Source organism: Onychostruthus taczanowskii, unplaced genomic scaffold (genome assembly GCF_017590055.1).
Source record: "Onychostruthus taczanowskii isolate IOZ18803 unplaced genomic scaffold, ASM1759005v1 scaffold7, whole genome shotgun sequence".
In the NCBI taxonomy this organism is placed as follows: domain Eukaryota; kingdom Metazoa; phylum Chordata; class Aves; order Passeriformes; family Passeridae; genus Onychostruthus; species Onychostruthus taczanowskii.
In genome coordinates, this window is record NW_024504786.1 from 17,773,008 (window position 1) to 17,789,652 (window position 16,645).

Below are 16,645 nucleotides of genomic sequence, written 5' to 3' on the forward strand. Positions count from 1 at the left end.
AGACAAACTGTTTCTTTACAAATACACATGCAGTAGAAGAAACGATACTCATTTAAAATTGTTGTAGCTGAGCACTTGAGAGTCTTGCTCTACTGCTACACAACTGAAGTAGCTCTCATGAAGACTGCTGTGAAATGGGCAAGTAACATACCACAGCCTGAAAGAATGTTTCAGTGTAAAGCATGATTTACAGAGACTATCATATTTACTACTTCTATTGTTGCTTACACCATGTCAGAGATCAGATCTGCAAAAGCTGTTTACACAAGAGATCCAAAGTCAGAACAAATGACTGAATAAAACCATTATGATTTGTGAAGGTCGTTATAAATCATCAGGATGAGATTCCTGTTTCACAGTATTTAAATTCTGACTTTGTTTGAGAAAACTACTCAGAAATAAAAAGGACATTAAAAGCTTGATGAAACTGCTTTGATAAAACTATGTGAAAGCCAAGTTAACCAGTCAAGTGTAGTATTCTCAACCCAGATCTGTTTACTGGAAGGTGAAACGTAAAAGATGCTATTCTTAGAGAATAAAAAGCTTCTTACTAGTGCCTAACTCATTAACTGGAGTCTTGCCAAGGCAAGGTTTGTCTATTTGCCAAACGACAATCTTCATCAAGATGGATTGTTTCTCTTTAACTCCATTTTTCTGAAGCAATAGTTACCTGTACTACACTATACTGAAAGACTGTGTTCCCTTACAAGAAGTAGTGCAGACTTTCTCAGGAAAAACCTCAAAGTTTCAGAAAGACTCTGAGAAAATCTTACAGAAACAAAACTATCAAAGAAGAGATTTCAGAATTGTATCATTCCATTCAGGTTTCTTGTTCTCCTAACTGAGGCATTTGTATGTAATTTCTCTGGCATAATAGGTTCAAGGTTAAATTGCAGCACATTTAACTAAAATAGTGACAGTTCTAGTAGCAAGTTTCTAGTCTGCTAGCAATTTAAGATGTTCTTAAAACCATTTAAGCCTATCTTTGTTATCTTTTTAGTGTGAATGTTTAAGTTAGACAGTATTATGAAGTCATTAGAACAGTTGAAAACTTCAATAAGAACTGAAGTCTAAAGCGCTCAAGATTACATAACCTCACTTTGTGTATAATTGAGTGATAAATCATGTGACAAGGTACAGGAGCAAGTCAACCCCAAACTTCCCAAACCATCAGATCTGGCACTACAGCTCTTTTGTTTAATTAATGGGGTATAGTACTAATATAAAAATTACTTCCTTATGTCTCTTCAAGAGTGGGGGGGGGGTGGGGGAAGGGAAGCAAGATAATGAGTTTTTAAGTACTATGTGATCCAGTAACAGGCTCTCTGTAATCAGGCAACTCCAAACCTACATATTCATGAGGTTTTCAGATCAGATAATGCTTCAGTGAAGCAAACTGACACCTCTGTAAAGTCGGCCAAATAAAATTCTGTAACAAGCTAACAGAATAAGAGTCCAAAGAAAAGCAATTTACACAGAAAAAGAGCCAAAAGTTTACTTCCAAGTACAATGAACTATCTTTGTCTTGTCATTACAATGATGCATCTAAGCAAGTTAAATCAATAAACAATTTTATTAATGCAATTATTTACACACCTCACAGGTGCTGAGGATTTCATGCCTGAGCAGACATCTCTTATCCCCCTCCTGAGAACTCTCTGAACAAGTGATTTGATTGAAAAGGATAAGTGGCTGTGGAATTCTGACCACAAGAACCACCCAAGGAGGCCATTTCCATGAAGATTCTGCAAACTATTGTTCTGACCTAGAGCATTTCGAAACTCACTTCCAAATATTTACTTTGCTATCAGGTAACAAATACTTCTAATCACTTTCTCTGAAAGAAGACTGCATTTTTAAGGAAGTGAGGAGACCATCTGATCTGTTGTAGTAAAGTTACACTCCACAACTACTTGCAGACAAGCCCTGTCAGGCCCCCCACTTTGTGTGCAGCCTGGGAAACGCAAGGGACCGGCTGATGTCAAGCTTGTTTATGAGCATAAGGGAAGCTACAGTAAAAATAGCACTTCCCCAAGAACTGACCCTTGCATTCTATTCCTCAACTTACCTATAGCCTTCCAAATTCAGAAAGATATTAAAAATACACATAACATGGTAACTCTACTGACACTTGCTTTTACTTCCCTGAGACCATATAAATCGCCTTAGATATGAGAGGGCAAAAAAAAAAAAAAAAAGATCAGGCATTACCAAACATTGCAGACACTGATAGGGATGGGTGCTGCAATAGAAATACCAGGGGAAAGTTTAGCAATGACATTTAAAAGGTTATTGCACAATTCCTTGGTACCACCTGGTAACTGTCACTTATTTTCATATCACATTTCAGCATTTTATGAGCACAAAAGGGAGAATATCTTTACGGTATCAGATACAGGACAACAATTTTAAAATGGGCCAAACAGATTATGAGCCATCAATTCAGAACACACACCAGGAGTTACCTGTTCAAAGTCCTTAGTTGTGTCCTAGAAGATAAAAGAAACTTTGCTTCCTTCCTTTACCCAGTAATTATATCTGGCATCAGGTTACACCTTCATAGGTAGCTAACACTGGGTTAAGGAATATACCTACAGAATTTCCTCTACATTTTAAACAAAATTACTTTCTCCCCCACACCCTCTCAAATTTTTCAGTACTTTTTTTTTAAACATGTCACTGTCCTTACACAAATACCTCAACTCAGTTACAGGCCTTGGTTAGTACAGCCACCTGCAACTAACAGTACAAAACTGTTCCCCTTTCCTACCCACAAGACCAAATGCCACACAAGAGCCCTTCACACTTCCTAAAAGAACATTAAGAAATAAAACATAATACCGAAATCTGGAAGAGATATAAGTTTCCTTTCTTAAAGCAAGTGTAGCACTTTCATACCACACAAATTGCTCTGGACCTTCCCCAGTGGAGTTCTGCTTTCAATATTAGGTCAACCCTCCCTTAGGATACTTCAAAGGTCCCTTCCAATCAAAATTCCTTAACGATCATTAAAGAACTTACTCCCAACCCAAGCACCCCGTTACAAAAGTCAACTTTCAGAATGAACCACTGGGAACTCCAGTAGAAGACAGAGCTTAAGATAAAACATCTAGAAAAGATACCCTGAAACTATAAGCTGTGCAAAAAAAGGAAGCTAAAAACCAAGGAATATTGGTTTACATCTTCACAGAAGCAGCGCTGGCTGCGGGAGAAAGGAGGGAAGAATGGTTGATGTTCACAATTGCTTTAAGTCATTTGGAAAGCAAGTTATGCTTAAAATAGGAACACACTTTTTGTTTTGCTTCTGTTACAGCAAACTCCATGTCAGGCAGGTAGGGATATATCATCACACAGGAAACAGTTGGTCTTGAGATGCAGTCCAAAGCACCAACTTTTTAGCCACAGCACAGAGTAATTGCTTTATTTGTTTGATGTTTTTTATGTCCTTAAATAGCATTCAGAACTATAATCAGTTTTATTTTTTACCTTCTGTGTGAAGTCAGTGTATTACAAACACGAACCTTTTACTTCACAGAAAATATTTTCTCTGCTGTTCTAAAGACACAAAAGCCATCAAGAAGTGCTATCTCAAAACCCTGAACTAAAACCAGAGTTATAAAAGAAGTTATAGACGCTCTTCAAGAGCACATCTAAACACTGCATTCTTAGGATTCTGTAAACTTCATACTCTCTATACAGGAAAATACAGGAAATATAAAACAAACTACTGTTTATCTATTCGTGCCAAATAAGTCTTCTATTTAAGACACCACTCAATAAAGTGTGATTAGTCCAAATAGACCTCCATGTTTTAAACAAATCTTCCAAGGCTCAGATATCCTTCTTTGAGCTCAACCACGATTTAAGCCATTTAACCGGCCTTGCAGTTGTGTTTGTATGGGTCATTTTTTTTTTAAGTGTCACCTTATTAAAAATAGTTTCAGCGAATAAATAAATACACTTGGAGTAACTTCATAGTCATATTCTGTGCAAGAAACCGAAGGGGGCAAAAATATTCTACAGAATATACCAAAGTGTGTTGGGGAGGCTCTCAGGTGATCACTCTGAATATGCAAACCGCAACACTTACTTTTCATAGACCAATTCCTCATCGGTACAGAAGTAGTGGGTATTTACGGTACTTTTCGGTTTAGTTCGTAAAGTAGCGAAGTACAAACGATCTGAAAGACAGATTAGAGGCACAGCGTCGGACAGCGAAGGCAGCCGGCCGCCGCCTCGGGGCACGCCTGTCACCGCGGGGCGGAAGAGGCTCCGCCGCTCCTTTTTCTGCTGCGTGAGCGGCGGCGGGAGCGCCCGGAGCGCTCCGCCCGCGGGCCCTGCCCCTGCCGGGCCCCCCGCGCTGCCGGGAGCCGCTCGGCAGCGCAGCGCCGGCGGGGCCGGGGCGCGCTCGCTGGGACGCGACCCGCTGCCCGGAGGGGCCGCCCGCCAGGGCCCAGGGTGCTGCGAGGGCAGCGGCCGCAGCCCGCATAGGAGCGGGAGCGGAGCCGAGAAGAGCCCCGGGACACGACGGGCAAGCGCCCGCAGAGACTCCAGCTCCACCCCGCCCCCAGCCAGGAGACGCCCCCGGATAAAGCGGCAGCGGGCGGTTACCAGGCGACCGGCGGCGCTCTGGCAACCGCGTTACGGAGCCTTTGTGTCGCCCGGCCCAGGGCTGACGCCGCGAGTGACCGGCCCCCGCGCTCCCCCCGCTGCCCGGCCCGGCAGCGCCTCTACTCCGGCAGGCAGCGGCCCTGAGCCCGGCACAGCCCCGCCCTCCGCCCCGCCTGCCCGGGCAGCGCCGCCGCGCCCCGCTGCGCTGGGGCTGCTTTTCCCCGCCCGGGGGCGGCCCGTGGCAGAGCGCCCCACGGGCACCGGGCGGGTGTCGCATACGGCTCGGAACGGGGCTGAGCCGCAGCGCTACCTCAGCAGCGCGGGTGGGCTCCGGACGGGGGCAGGCGGAGCGGCGGGGTCGCCTCAGGCGCGGGGGAGCCGGCGGAGCGCCCATTGCGCTACCTGGGACAACCTTTGTCGTGACAGACAGGTCGGTTGACCAATCGGAGGTCAACCTGCAGCCAATGAGCTGGCGGCGCCCTGGGGAGCGCCCCGCCCTAGGCCCCCCGCGGTCGCCGCTTCCCGCCCGGGCGGTGCCGGCCGCCCTCGGGCGCGGGGCTGGAGGAGCCGGGAAGCGCTTGCGAGCGCCGGGAGGAGCCGCGCCCGCCTGAGGCGCGGAGCTCTCCTAACGCGCTGGTTCGAGCTCTGGGCGCGTTCTTCCGCCTCTCCCCTTTAGAAAGAACTGGTAAGTGCCAAACAGGGCAGACTGTCCGTCTCAGTTTTACAACTAAAGCAAAGGTTGCAACGGAGAGGTTCCTTGAGGAGAGAAAAACAATGGGGCTAAAAAAGTCACTCTTCCCCTGAACAAACAAAAAAAAAAACAAAAAAAAAAATCAACTCTTGAAACACTTTTAAAAGATCTTGTAGTACAAAGCCATACGCAGCCCTGAGGTTCACATTTGTATCACCAGCTTTCCCTAACACCATAAATAACCTGCTGTAACCTACTGTACTGTACTGTTCGTACAATTAATCCTGGTGTGTCTGCTAATGAGGTTAAACATGAGCGTGAAACACTTCTGACTCTTCAGTTTTTAATCTGGTGTCATAAGCACTGGATAATCTTTAAAGCTTTACAAATAAGGGGAAACACTACAAAAGACACCGCAGCTGTTTTGTATCTGCTTAATTTTTGTGTCGATTCTAATGCTTTGTACTTGCATTCTTACACTGCTTTTTTTCAACGTTTTTGGAAAAGCTCCAAAACTAATGTGCTAAATATGACCCTGTTTGTGCCTGATTCTGAAACCTGAGAAAACCTCCTTTTCAGTAGAAAGTAGTATTCCATACAAGATGTTCACAAGAATGAGACTGCAGTCTTATGTAGCAGCAAATTAAATAAAGGTTGTTAAGAGGGTTGTTCCTTTTCATGGAAATCAGTGTTTACCTTTCTTTAAACTGTTCTTTACAACTTTCACTAGTGTGTAACCCTTAACAAAACCAAGTATTTCACTAGTGTGTTTTTATTTACAAGCAATTCTCTGAGGGGTACTATATCCTGTGTAAGAGAGAGGGTATTAAGGTATATTGTCCAGAACTACAGGCTTTTTAATGCCCTTTTTTACTCAGACTTTCACTACAGTTCAATTTAACACATTTCTAAGTCAGTGCTGCACTCTGTTTAAGGGCAGTTTGAATGAGCATGCTTAAAATAGCTTTAGCAACACTCTTGGGAAAGATGGAACAGTCTGCAGCCTAGAATCCAGTATCTAGAACCTGTAGAAACAGAGCTTGTGATGAAGCTTAAGATATGTAAACCCATCCAGCTAGACTGGTGAATCTAGGAGGCAAATATTACTAGATACTGAAGCCCAGCTGTCAAATTCTGATATACTGCTTATATATCTTCTGCAAAGTTAAAAACACAGTTTTCATTGTAGAAGAGTTCTCATTTGTGGCAATTAGCTGCAGCCTTTTTTCTGATGCAGTAAGCATCAGAAATAAACTAACATTCATTTTCTTCCCTGTAAAAATACGTGCAAAATAACCTCTATGTTTTTCCAATTCCAGTAGTGTGTCATAGCTATTAGTATGATTATTTAATGATTTTCACTTTGTAAAATGCTAGCTTTAAGAATATTTTAAACTAATACAACTTAAGTTATTCTAATTAATACTGTGTACTCGTTTTGAGATCAAATATCACGGCTGCAGTGACATCTAGTGGCATTATTTTGTAAAGAAGCAATTTTTTGTGCATTTTAGCACTATATCTTAATTTTTTTAATCACAGATTTTTAAAATATATATTTTAGATACCATGTTTAAAATCCTGTGTTGCATTAACTGTAATTTCAAAAGAACATTGAGAGGTGGTGATGATTCTGTGTAGATTCCAAAAGATTACCAAATTACATAGATAATCTCTCACAGAAATAATCACATACATATTATTTCGTTTAAAATATAATTTTTGGTAATGTATTTTCAGTAAAGAATCATAAGACATTTTTATAACTACCAAGGGATAAAAAAATCCACTTTTAAAAAATAAGCAAGCAACCCCTTTTGGTTCCAAACTACAATGAATGATGGCTGGAACTTAAGTCTTATCTTTGTATTTTCTTTGCTAAGACTAAAATGATTAAGGCTGTTAGTTATTTTATGCCTTTTTTTACTTCCTTCATAAGTAGGCCTTACCTAAATCAAATGAATGTATGTGCCAACAAGTACACATTTTAAAAAAAAAAGAAATCTTGGTGCTTCTCATGAGTATTCAAACTGTGAGCTTACTTTAGACATCTTAACACTAAAAATTTTGGCCAGTAATCTGAAAATAAACACATCACAAGTCTGCTTTCTGTATTTTATTTTACAATGGTGCAAATTAAATTTAACAGTATCATTAAAAGCTTGTTCTGTTAATTCTTTCACTGATTCAGAAGACAAAACAACTCCTTCACTCCAACAAAGAGCCCAATACTAAGGTTTGGCTGAATTGACAGTTCATTTCACATTTCAGAAATAAGGTTAACAACAACTGTGAGTCTTCACAACTCTAGTTGATACTGCACAGAAATCATAGAAATTTGCATTTCTGGAAAGATCATAGACCTGTATACTACTTAGCACTACAGCACAATAATTAAAAACTGTTTTTCACTATTACAACAAAATTAAGCAGACTTTACATTGCCATGTTAAGATTCTGCCCTTTAAATCTTACAAAAGTACTGGGAAGACTTCACTGAACAAAAATCAAATCCTTTAATACTGGTAGAACAAGGCAAAAGAGTGCTTCATTCCCCCCAAAGACTCACACCCTGCTGTAAAGAACTTGTCATATTTTTCACTCTTTGTTCAGCTAACTTCTTACAAAAAATGACAGAATTATATACCATTTGTGCAGATGCTATTTGTGTACTAGGTATTAGCTGTGACTGGCTGCCCACAGCTACCTTTGAACTGATTCTAAGAATCAATTAAAAGCTGATGCAGATGAAACTAAATCTGCTTTGGATGCCAAATCTGATTCTGTGACCCAGGAAAATCACTGTGTGTCACTCCACACCCCAAAAAAAAAAAAAAAAAAAAAAAAGCCCAACCCTCGTCCTTGTGCAACTTCATTGGAAAAGGTATGCCATGTCTATGTCAATAGAAGGTTTCCAGAATTACAGAGTCCCAATCCAACAAAAGCCATTAACAGCAGCTCTGTTTCTTGCTATAAATAATGTCAGGGAATTCAGAGACTGCTAATAGTCCATCCCTATCAAACACCACTGTACCTTAAAATACTTTTTTTTCACAATGCTTTACCCATTTATTGTACATTTTAACTCTGTTGTCATAGCCAGCAAAACAGAGGAAAAAAAGGAACTAAAAAGTAAATACTCATTGAAAGAGAAGCTAAAAAACCAGTAGACGTGTAAAATTACAAAATGTACACTGTAATAAATGTTGAACACCCTGCTCTTACTAGGAACTGTAAATAAGAAATTTTTAACTAATTGAGGATTTTCCTGGGTGCATATTTGTAACAACATATATGCAAAATATCAAAATAAAACTAAGTACTAAAGAGAATATTAATAAGTAATATTCCATCCTCTTCTTCCGGCTGCTTATATAAGTTTCATATTTCATGTATTCATGTTTCTTATATTTCCAGCCTCTAGGATTCACCTTTCAGCTACTTGCAGTGTTTCAGCAACTCCAGGCAAATCAATAATAGAAAAAAAAAGCCGCATCACATAATGTTCCATTAACTGAGCAGGAGTAGATATTGTAGGCAATGGTTTAAGGACTATCTGAGATTAAGGTGAGGTACTTTTCTGGCTTTCATAGCAGCTTCAAGAACATCTCAGAACACCAAGTAGCTTATATACAAACTTCAAGAGGGTTTTGTACAGAGGCCAGAAGCCTGGCCAGCAGTTCACTGTAGCTCTTCTACAGCTTCACTGGAAACTGGGTAGGAGCAGGTGAGGAGTGGGAAGGCAAGGAAGCATCTCAAAATATAACTGTCACAAATATGCCTAGACCTTATTTCACTGGATATATATATTCAGGGGGAAAAAAATCCAAATGTTAAGCTCTGAAGAATAGGAATGCATTCTTGTCTGCATGTTTCTGAAGAACTGACCTAATTAATTAGAGTAGCTTTTCAGGTTTTAAGGAAAGAGGATGATTTTATCACAGCTAAGCATGATTATATATTCTTTAAGTTTTCTCAAAACTTACCTTTGTGAATTAGTTAGAAAGGAAAGAAAATACATAAAAAGCTTAGTGGAGACAAAATCAGAGGCTACAAAGAAGGACGGTCAAGATGCAGTAATTACACCTTCTTCTCTCCTTGAACTCAGTACAATTCACTGAGCATTGTTTAACATTTAACACCTTAAATTTGTTGGCTTACATTTTATTTTTGTGATTGGCATAATTAGGAAAACCAAACTGAGAAATCATGATATTAGAATATTTTAAGGGCATGCCATCATAAATATTAACGAGTTTATTTACACAGTAGGATCTCTGTAACAAATGCTCTGCTCGGTGCCACATTCCAGAATAGCCACTGTTAGTGTCTTTTTCTAAATTTCTTATGTCAACAGGCTTCACAAACACTCCTGAAGGCTTTCCAGTATGCTTGGCTACCAGAAAATTCATGGCAATATCATCACAGTTTTGAGTTTCATCTATTAAGGCGTAAACTGCTTCTGGCTGCTGTTGAAAGTCTTCTAAATACCCACTGTGAAAAAATGCTGCACCAATAAGCACCATAGAATACTGATCTCCATTCCCAAATCCAGGGTTCTGCAGTTCAAAGCTGCCATAACTGTATACGCCTGAAGGAGTAGAAATGTGCTTTCTAGGAACAAATCCCACTATATGCTCTGGAAATTGCTGAAAGAAAAAAAGAAATTCAACACATATTTCACAGTGTGGGGTTCACTTAAGTGTGTTCATAAGAGAGATTATGCACTTTTTAAATGAAAGGAGGACAACATTATTGCCAGGAAAGAATTAAATTTTTGGCATGAGGTCCTTTGATCTGCATAAATGTTGCAATTAAATACAGTTTCATAAAACTGACAGTCTGCCTCATTCCATATCATATACTGCCAACAAAACATCTACCCACAACTGGCAGCTATGTATTTGGCACTGAAAATAACTTTACAGATAATTTCTTGTGTTTTGCAAAACAAAACACACAAGACTACTACACATTTAAATAAATTAAGCAGTTAGCAACTTTATGGTTTTGTAACGTAAGAGTTAAAATTTTAAAGTTACAGATAACAGATACAGATACTACTAAAGAACAATTTTGCTATTTCTACTATTCAATGCTTCAAACTCCCTAAAATCTAAATTTAAATCTAAAATTTAAAGCTAGAAAACCAATGGTAAAACAGTGTGATACAGTACTGCTCTAACTAAAACTATTAATCTCAAGTGCAGCTCACAAATACTCCTTGTAAGATGCAAAAGATTACCTGCCAAACGGAAAAGGCAAAAGCAAGGTCATGAGCACTGACTAGTGTGTCATCATCCATCATTAAAACAGCTGAAGGAGGAAAATAAGAGAAAAACTTTTAATTGATGAAAAGATTAAATACATGAGCACAGTATGCGGCACAATATGTGACAAATGAAATATAAAATTTCTACAACTATTAAGCTGAATTGCAATTTCTTGAAAGTAGATTGATAAAACATAATTAGATTTCAAAGCTAAAGCAAGGTTAAAGCTTTGTGGTAATTGGAAGTAAACCTAAGTTTTAGATTATTTGCCAGGCTGTTACAAAACTCAGCAACCTTTGATCATCTGTAGTACAGCTGGAGAAGTATGTGTTAGAAAACTTGGGAGTGTTTGGCAAAGCAACTTAAAATTCTGCTCATCTTGTGTAAAGATACAACTAGAATAGAGTTAGATACTTTTTTAGCACATACACTGCTATACTACATAAGCAAGTTAAATTGCCCAGGCAACATTCAGTATTATTAACTACAGAAGGAAGACTCTTTGCCTTAAGTTTTAGACAAAAGACTACCAGGAAGTGGAAAAGGAAGGATATTCTTAGATCTGAACTGCAAATTCATTAAAATTTTTAAAGTTTACATCTAGCACAGATCTTACTACAGTAAGAAAAACACTTGGGAATTTGAAGTTTCCAGTGTCTTCCAGAAATCACGTGTTTGGACTAGCAGGCATGATAGGAAGGGGGCAATAAATACAATTACCTTTACTAATCATGGGTAAGGTCAGGTCTGTAATGCAACATATGGGGGGTTTTTCCACTTGAAACAAACAGGATTTATTGTTGTGCACGTCCTAGAAAGAGCTTAGGAAGAATATTTATATGAATACCCAGGAGACTGGGGAAAGTACTCTTAAATAAAAGAGTGTGTAATTTGAGATAGAAAGCCAGACAGCTGGGGAGGGAAGTTTCTTAGAAGAGCAGAACATGCTTGAGAACTTAGTCTTAAGAAGAATGGACTAAATCAAATCTCTACCAGATGACTTAAGTCCAGATTAGTGCAGACTTTCAACAAAAAACATGCATTTTGAATTTCAGTTTATGGTACAGAAGGAAGAGCAGCTGAACTGCCTATGTCTGCCTGACAAAGGAAATGGAGAACTGTTGCAAAAGAACTTGAAATGCATTTGACATTCCTCTTTTCTTTCCTTTACTCTTCACCGACAGCCTGGTGGTGGTGTGCACTTGATACCATAACACAGGGCTCCTCTATACTACCCACACTCTATGAAGTGGTCCAAAAGATCCATTTATTTATTACGCAGTATAACCCAACCATCTCTCTTTTAGCATTCAGATTTCAAGCATGAAAATAATATTAGTAATAGTGATATGAACTGCTGATTACCTTTTGTTTCCAGGTCAGGGAAATTCTGTAGTCTGTTTCTCATACGATTTACAGTTTGAACTTTAAAGACAACAGGGACAGGATGAGGCCCCAAGGAATTCCACATTTCCTCTGGTGTCTTCTCACCAATGTTGTTCCACACAACAATTACTTTATGTAGGTGTGGGATTGCTTGATAATGATTTAAAAGCTTTAGCAGTAAGTCAGTTCTATTGTATGTCTGCATAATAAGAGTAAATGAATCCAGGGCAGACTGAGTCTGGGTTTTTGGTTCCCTTCTCGAGTTGGGCAATTTGTCATCTTTGATAGTGGGAAGCAAAGCTGTTAAAGCACCTGCCACAAGAAGCAAGACGATGATCACCACAGAGGTGAAGCGCAGTAGGCGGATTCCCATAACTCTTCCCGGAAGCTTACAGAAGTGAAAACACCTTTGAAACAAGTAACAGGAAAGGTTGTCATTAAACCCATGTACAGTTTTCTCTCTTGATCAAAACTCCCAAAATATTAAGTATGTTTTCATTTAAGTAAGTAAATAAGGAGGACTTTAGCACTTTGGCAAATTACTTTCAACTATCAAGACAGGTGTTTCTTGTACCCAGTTTCTGTGTTTACTTGCTTTTCAGTCTTTTTGGTTAACTTTGGATTTCATTGTTTTGTGAAATAAATCTAGAGTAGTTCTTTAGAATGTTCACTGTTTCCTATTTTCTCACTACTACATTTTTGAGTGAACATTTACATACCTCACCAAGTCTATCCAGTTGAAAGTAGAAAGCAAATTTGTACAGAGATTCAGTGTTTTCAGCATTGCAGGAGCTCTACCTTAACTGGGAAGCAAAAAGGAGAGAAGGTTCCTTCTCAAAACCTCTGGCAGGAAGGAGGAAATAAAATGCTCACTTTTTCTGTTGCTCAAGCACCACAAAGAAGGAACAATTTTTATAACTGATTTGCTGGATATTTTGTCAATAGTTTGTATATCTGCTTGATAATGGTAATTAGTACAGAAAATGCGATGCTGATCACACTAAGGTACAACACACAGGTGGAGCAAAGAAACATGCCAAATGAAGTAATGCAGGGATGCAACAATCTCAGCAACAGCTGAACTGATACATCTAGAACTTGTGAGAAATAGGCAATGTCAGATGCTAGGTGCTACCTGCCAGCTAACTGTGAGTGTAGATTTAGTTTAAGGCAGGGGTTTCTGGATCCTCATGATCTTGGAACTAAACAGCTCTTAAAAAGCAGCTTTTAAAAGATAGCCCCTCAAATGTTCTACACACAGTGATAGGATCTCCTCAGTTGGAAGGGACTCATGAGGATCATTGAAGTCCAACTCCTGGCTCTGCACAGGAAAGGCCCCAAATTCCACCATGTGCCTGAAAGCATTGTCCAAACACATCACAGCTTGGTGCTTTGATGATTTCCCTGGGGAGCCTGTTCCAGTGCCCAACTACCCTCTGGCTAATAGAGTTAGATATGTCCTAATACCCAGCCTGAACCCCCTGCCACATCTTCATGCCATTCCCTTGAGTCTTGTCACTGGTCACCAGACGCCAGAGATCAGTGCTTTGCCCCTCCACTTCCCCTAGTTAGGAAGCTGTAGACAGCTGGAGACCTCACAGACCCTTCTTCTCCAGCCTTAACAGACCAAGTGAGCTCAGCCACTCCTCAGATGGTTTCCCCTCAAGGCCCTTCACTATCTTTATAGCGCTTCTTTGGACACTCTCTAACAGCTTTATGTCCTTCTTATACTGTATTCTTATAAACCTGCACAGAACAACCCTGAGGTGAGGCTGCATCAGCACACAGCGGGACAATCCCCTCCCTTGCCCAGCTGTGATGCTGTGCCTGGGGCCCCCAGGATGTCCCTCCTGGCTGCCAGGGCACTGCTGGCTCGTGTCCTACTTGCCATTGCCAGGACCCCCAAGGCCCTTTTCATGGCACTGCTCTCCAGCCTCTCATTCCCCAGTCTGTCTGTACATCCAGGGTTGCCCCATTCTAGGTGCAGAGTTTGGCACTTGTCTTTGTTGCACTTTATACAGTTTTCCTTTTCTCCTTTTTTACTTGCAAGATTAGTGCAAACTGAATAGAAGATGAACATTCTAAGCTTGCTACTAACTCATCTATACATATTATTTTAATACCATTACTCATGTATGCATATTATTCATGTTACTCTGTGAGTAATTTCTAGGTTTTCAGCAGGGAATTCTGATCAAATTCAGTGATCCATGACAGCCAAACAAGTACAGTTTTTGAGAGAGTATCTGTGGGGGTTTTTTCCACAGAATGTTGAACAATTTCTCTCCAAAGTGCAAATAACACACTTCAGAATATGAATGTAAATTATTTTAGTCTAAAATGCCTCACAACTTACCTCATTGTTGCCACGTAGGATTGTTTTTCTGGCTTCTTTTTACCTGGCAGGTGTTTGTGATCTTTGAATCTGCTGGAAATTAAAGGGACTCTATAACTGGAGATCAACAGTTATCCACATGCTACCCAGCATTCGTTTACAAGTAAAAGGTCCTCCAATTATTGACTGATACATGCATTCATGGCAATTATCCCATTCCTTTTCCTAATGCTCAGGAATTACCTCTGCCTTTCAATGAACACTCCTGAAAGAAGTCATTACACCAGATGTTTAAAAAGAAAAGAACAGTCTGTTTCTCTTCATGTAAAATTGCTGCTTTGTGCCAGTGCAATGTCCGTGTGTTCCATCCCTAAGTTCAGCTATGGAGATACAGGTAGGTCTTCAGAACCTGACCAGTGTTCCTTTGCTCACCAGGCACCACTAAAATATATATTTGGCTACCACAGTCAGGCAAATAAAATTTTATCCCAATAATATTTTATTTTCTGGGTCATCCCCTTCACACTCTCACTAAGATTATCAGTTGTATCAGAGGTTTAAGACACAGCATTTTGATCTCCCCCATGAGGTTTGGCAGCTTGGAAAATATGAGTGCAAGCACATAAAAGAAGGCTATACAGGACTCAGGACAGCAGTATAGGAAAGCTGTGCTCCTAGGTTGTTGGGAGAGATTTTTGTTCCTTTAAAACTTGCCAAACAACCAAAGAGTCAATATACAGGACTCAGGACAGCAATATAGGAAAGCTGTGCTCCTATTGGAGAGGTTGTTGGAGAGATTTTTGTTCCTTTAAAACTTGCCAAACAACCAAAGAGTCATTAATTTTGATTTGAGAATGGTACTATGAAAGCTAAGAGCACAAGAATTTGTTGAATAATTGAACCTCCGTGACATTCCATAAGAGTGATTTGTTTGGGCTATATAAATTTGCTTCTTAAAACTACAGATTTGTTATCTGTGTGTATACCAATCTGAATATGCCCACATATACAGGTGTCCCCAAATCTGAGATCAAATCTTACTATTACTTTGTGACAAGAGGCCACTAAAACTATTTCCAGAAGCTAACTGCTTGTTCTGCTTGCTTCATTTTATAGGGAACAATCGTGCCTGACTTCTAAAAATTATTAGCAGCAGCGACAACACAGCATTTATGAAGTCCACTATATTCCCATCAAATGTGCTTTTGAAGAAGTGAACTTCAGATCCTCTTTCAGCAGCTTGCAACCTAGTTGCAACACTTACCAGTGCTATTGTATTAATTAAACTTTAAAAGCATACTTAAAATGAAAATATAAATACTGTTTGCTGTTTATGAGACTTTGCTTACCATACCTTCTAGTGCTTACAATAGGTGTAGTGATAGTCAATGATGATATTACTATCTATTCTCAAAATAAACGTCTATTTAGCGTTGTAAAATTAGCATCACGGCACTTTCCAACAAGCAAATGCAGGTAAGTTTTGCCAATTAAGTTATGAAATTTCAATGCCACATGGACGTCTTTTAAAAAAAAATCATACAATACTGCAGAGAACACAAAATTGACGAAAATAAAATGGAAAAGAACATCAACGACCAGTATTTTAATCCTCGTTCCAAGAAAAAGAGTTCTCGAACGGGGTCCCCTCCCTTGGCGGGCAGCACCTCTTAGCAGCTCCCGTAGTAGCTGGGGCGCTGTTAAGAGGCAGCGATAGGCAGCGCAGCACCGCCCGCCCCGCTCGCCGCCCCTCGCCCACAGCTCCGCTCACGTTCGCAGGCGCCGCTCTCGCCGCTTCCTCCGGCCGGGCGGTGCTTCCCAGGGGTCACGGGCAGCACGGCAGAGCAGGCCGGAGGAGGCACCGGCCCAGCCCCGCCGCTCGGCCCCGCACAAGCCGCTCCGGTGACTCAGGGGCGGCCGTGCGGGACCGCGGCAGCGCTACGACGGCGGCGCCGCCGTGCCCGCTTCCTGCGGTGCGTCCCTGCGCTTCCTCCCGGCAGGCTCCGGGTTGTAGTCCAGGGTCGTGCGGCGGGCGGAGCGATCCGGCGGCTCTGGCTGTCACACACCGAGCGCGCTGCTCCGCCGCCCCCGCCCCGTGCCGAGCGCTGCCACAACAGCTGCACCGGGAGCAGCCGGCATCGCAAGCGGGACGCGAGCGAGCGTCTGGCACGGGACGGGGAAGAGTTCACGTTTGGGGCGTGCTGTGTTTCATTAGCGGGCGGCGCACTCCCGAGCCCGGGCAGCCGCCGCAGCCCCGGCCCGGCCCCCGGCGCGCCCCCTCAGCCCCGGTGCCCGGCGGCGCAGGCGCAGTGGCGGCCGGAAGCGGCCTGTGGGCCGGCCGGGCAGCGC

The 16,645-nt window shown here is 41.3% G+C and overlaps 2 protein-coding genes across 11 annotated transcripts in view; both read right to left on the bottom strand.

The window, feature by feature from the left end:
- The window catches only part of CDC14A (cell division cycle 14A), a 50,973-nt gene extending 46,727 nt beyond the window's left edge, over positions 1–4,246 (bottom strand). The window contains exon 1 of one of the 2 annotated variants that reach the window (XM_041421877.1): positions 4,091–4,246. The gene's annotated coding sequence lies outside the window, so the exon portion shown is untranslated. The remainder of the gene's footprint in view (positions 1–4,090) is intronic. The other variant, XM_041421876.1, reaches the window with a different exon arrangement.
- A 3,157-nt stretch (positions 4,247–7,403) lies between these two features.
- On the bottom strand, positions 7,404–16,573 carry EXTL2 (exostosin like glycosyltransferase 2). 9 transcript variants are annotated; one of them, XR_005953937.1, is made up of 7 exons: positions 16,068–16,573; positions 14,318–14,386; positions 12,681–12,764; positions 11,941–12,368; positions 11,296–11,396; positions 10,548–10,618; positions 9,889–9,951 (listed from the first exon to the last, which is right to left on the bottom strand). XR_005953937.1 is itself a non-coding variant. In XM_041421878.1 (6 exons), the coding sequence occupies exons 3-6, from the start codon at positions 12,743–12,745 to the stop codon at positions 9,460–9,462; spliced, it is 1,056 nt and encodes a 351-aa protein (XP_041277812.1). In that variant the 5' UTR covers positions 12,746–12,764; positions 14,318–14,386; positions 16,068–16,573; the 3' UTR covers positions 7,404–9,459. The 9 variants fall into 9 exon arrangements, 8 of the variants coding, with proteins under 8 accessions (XP_041277812.1, XP_041277813.1, XP_041277814.1 ...); XM_041421878.1 differs by lacking the exon at positions 11,296–11,396 and having other exon boundaries at positions 7,404–9,951; XM_041421879.1 differs by lacking the exon at positions 11,296–11,396 and having other exon boundaries at positions 7,404–9,951; positions 14,318–14,389.
- Positions 16,574–16,645: the final 72 nt, after the last annotated feature.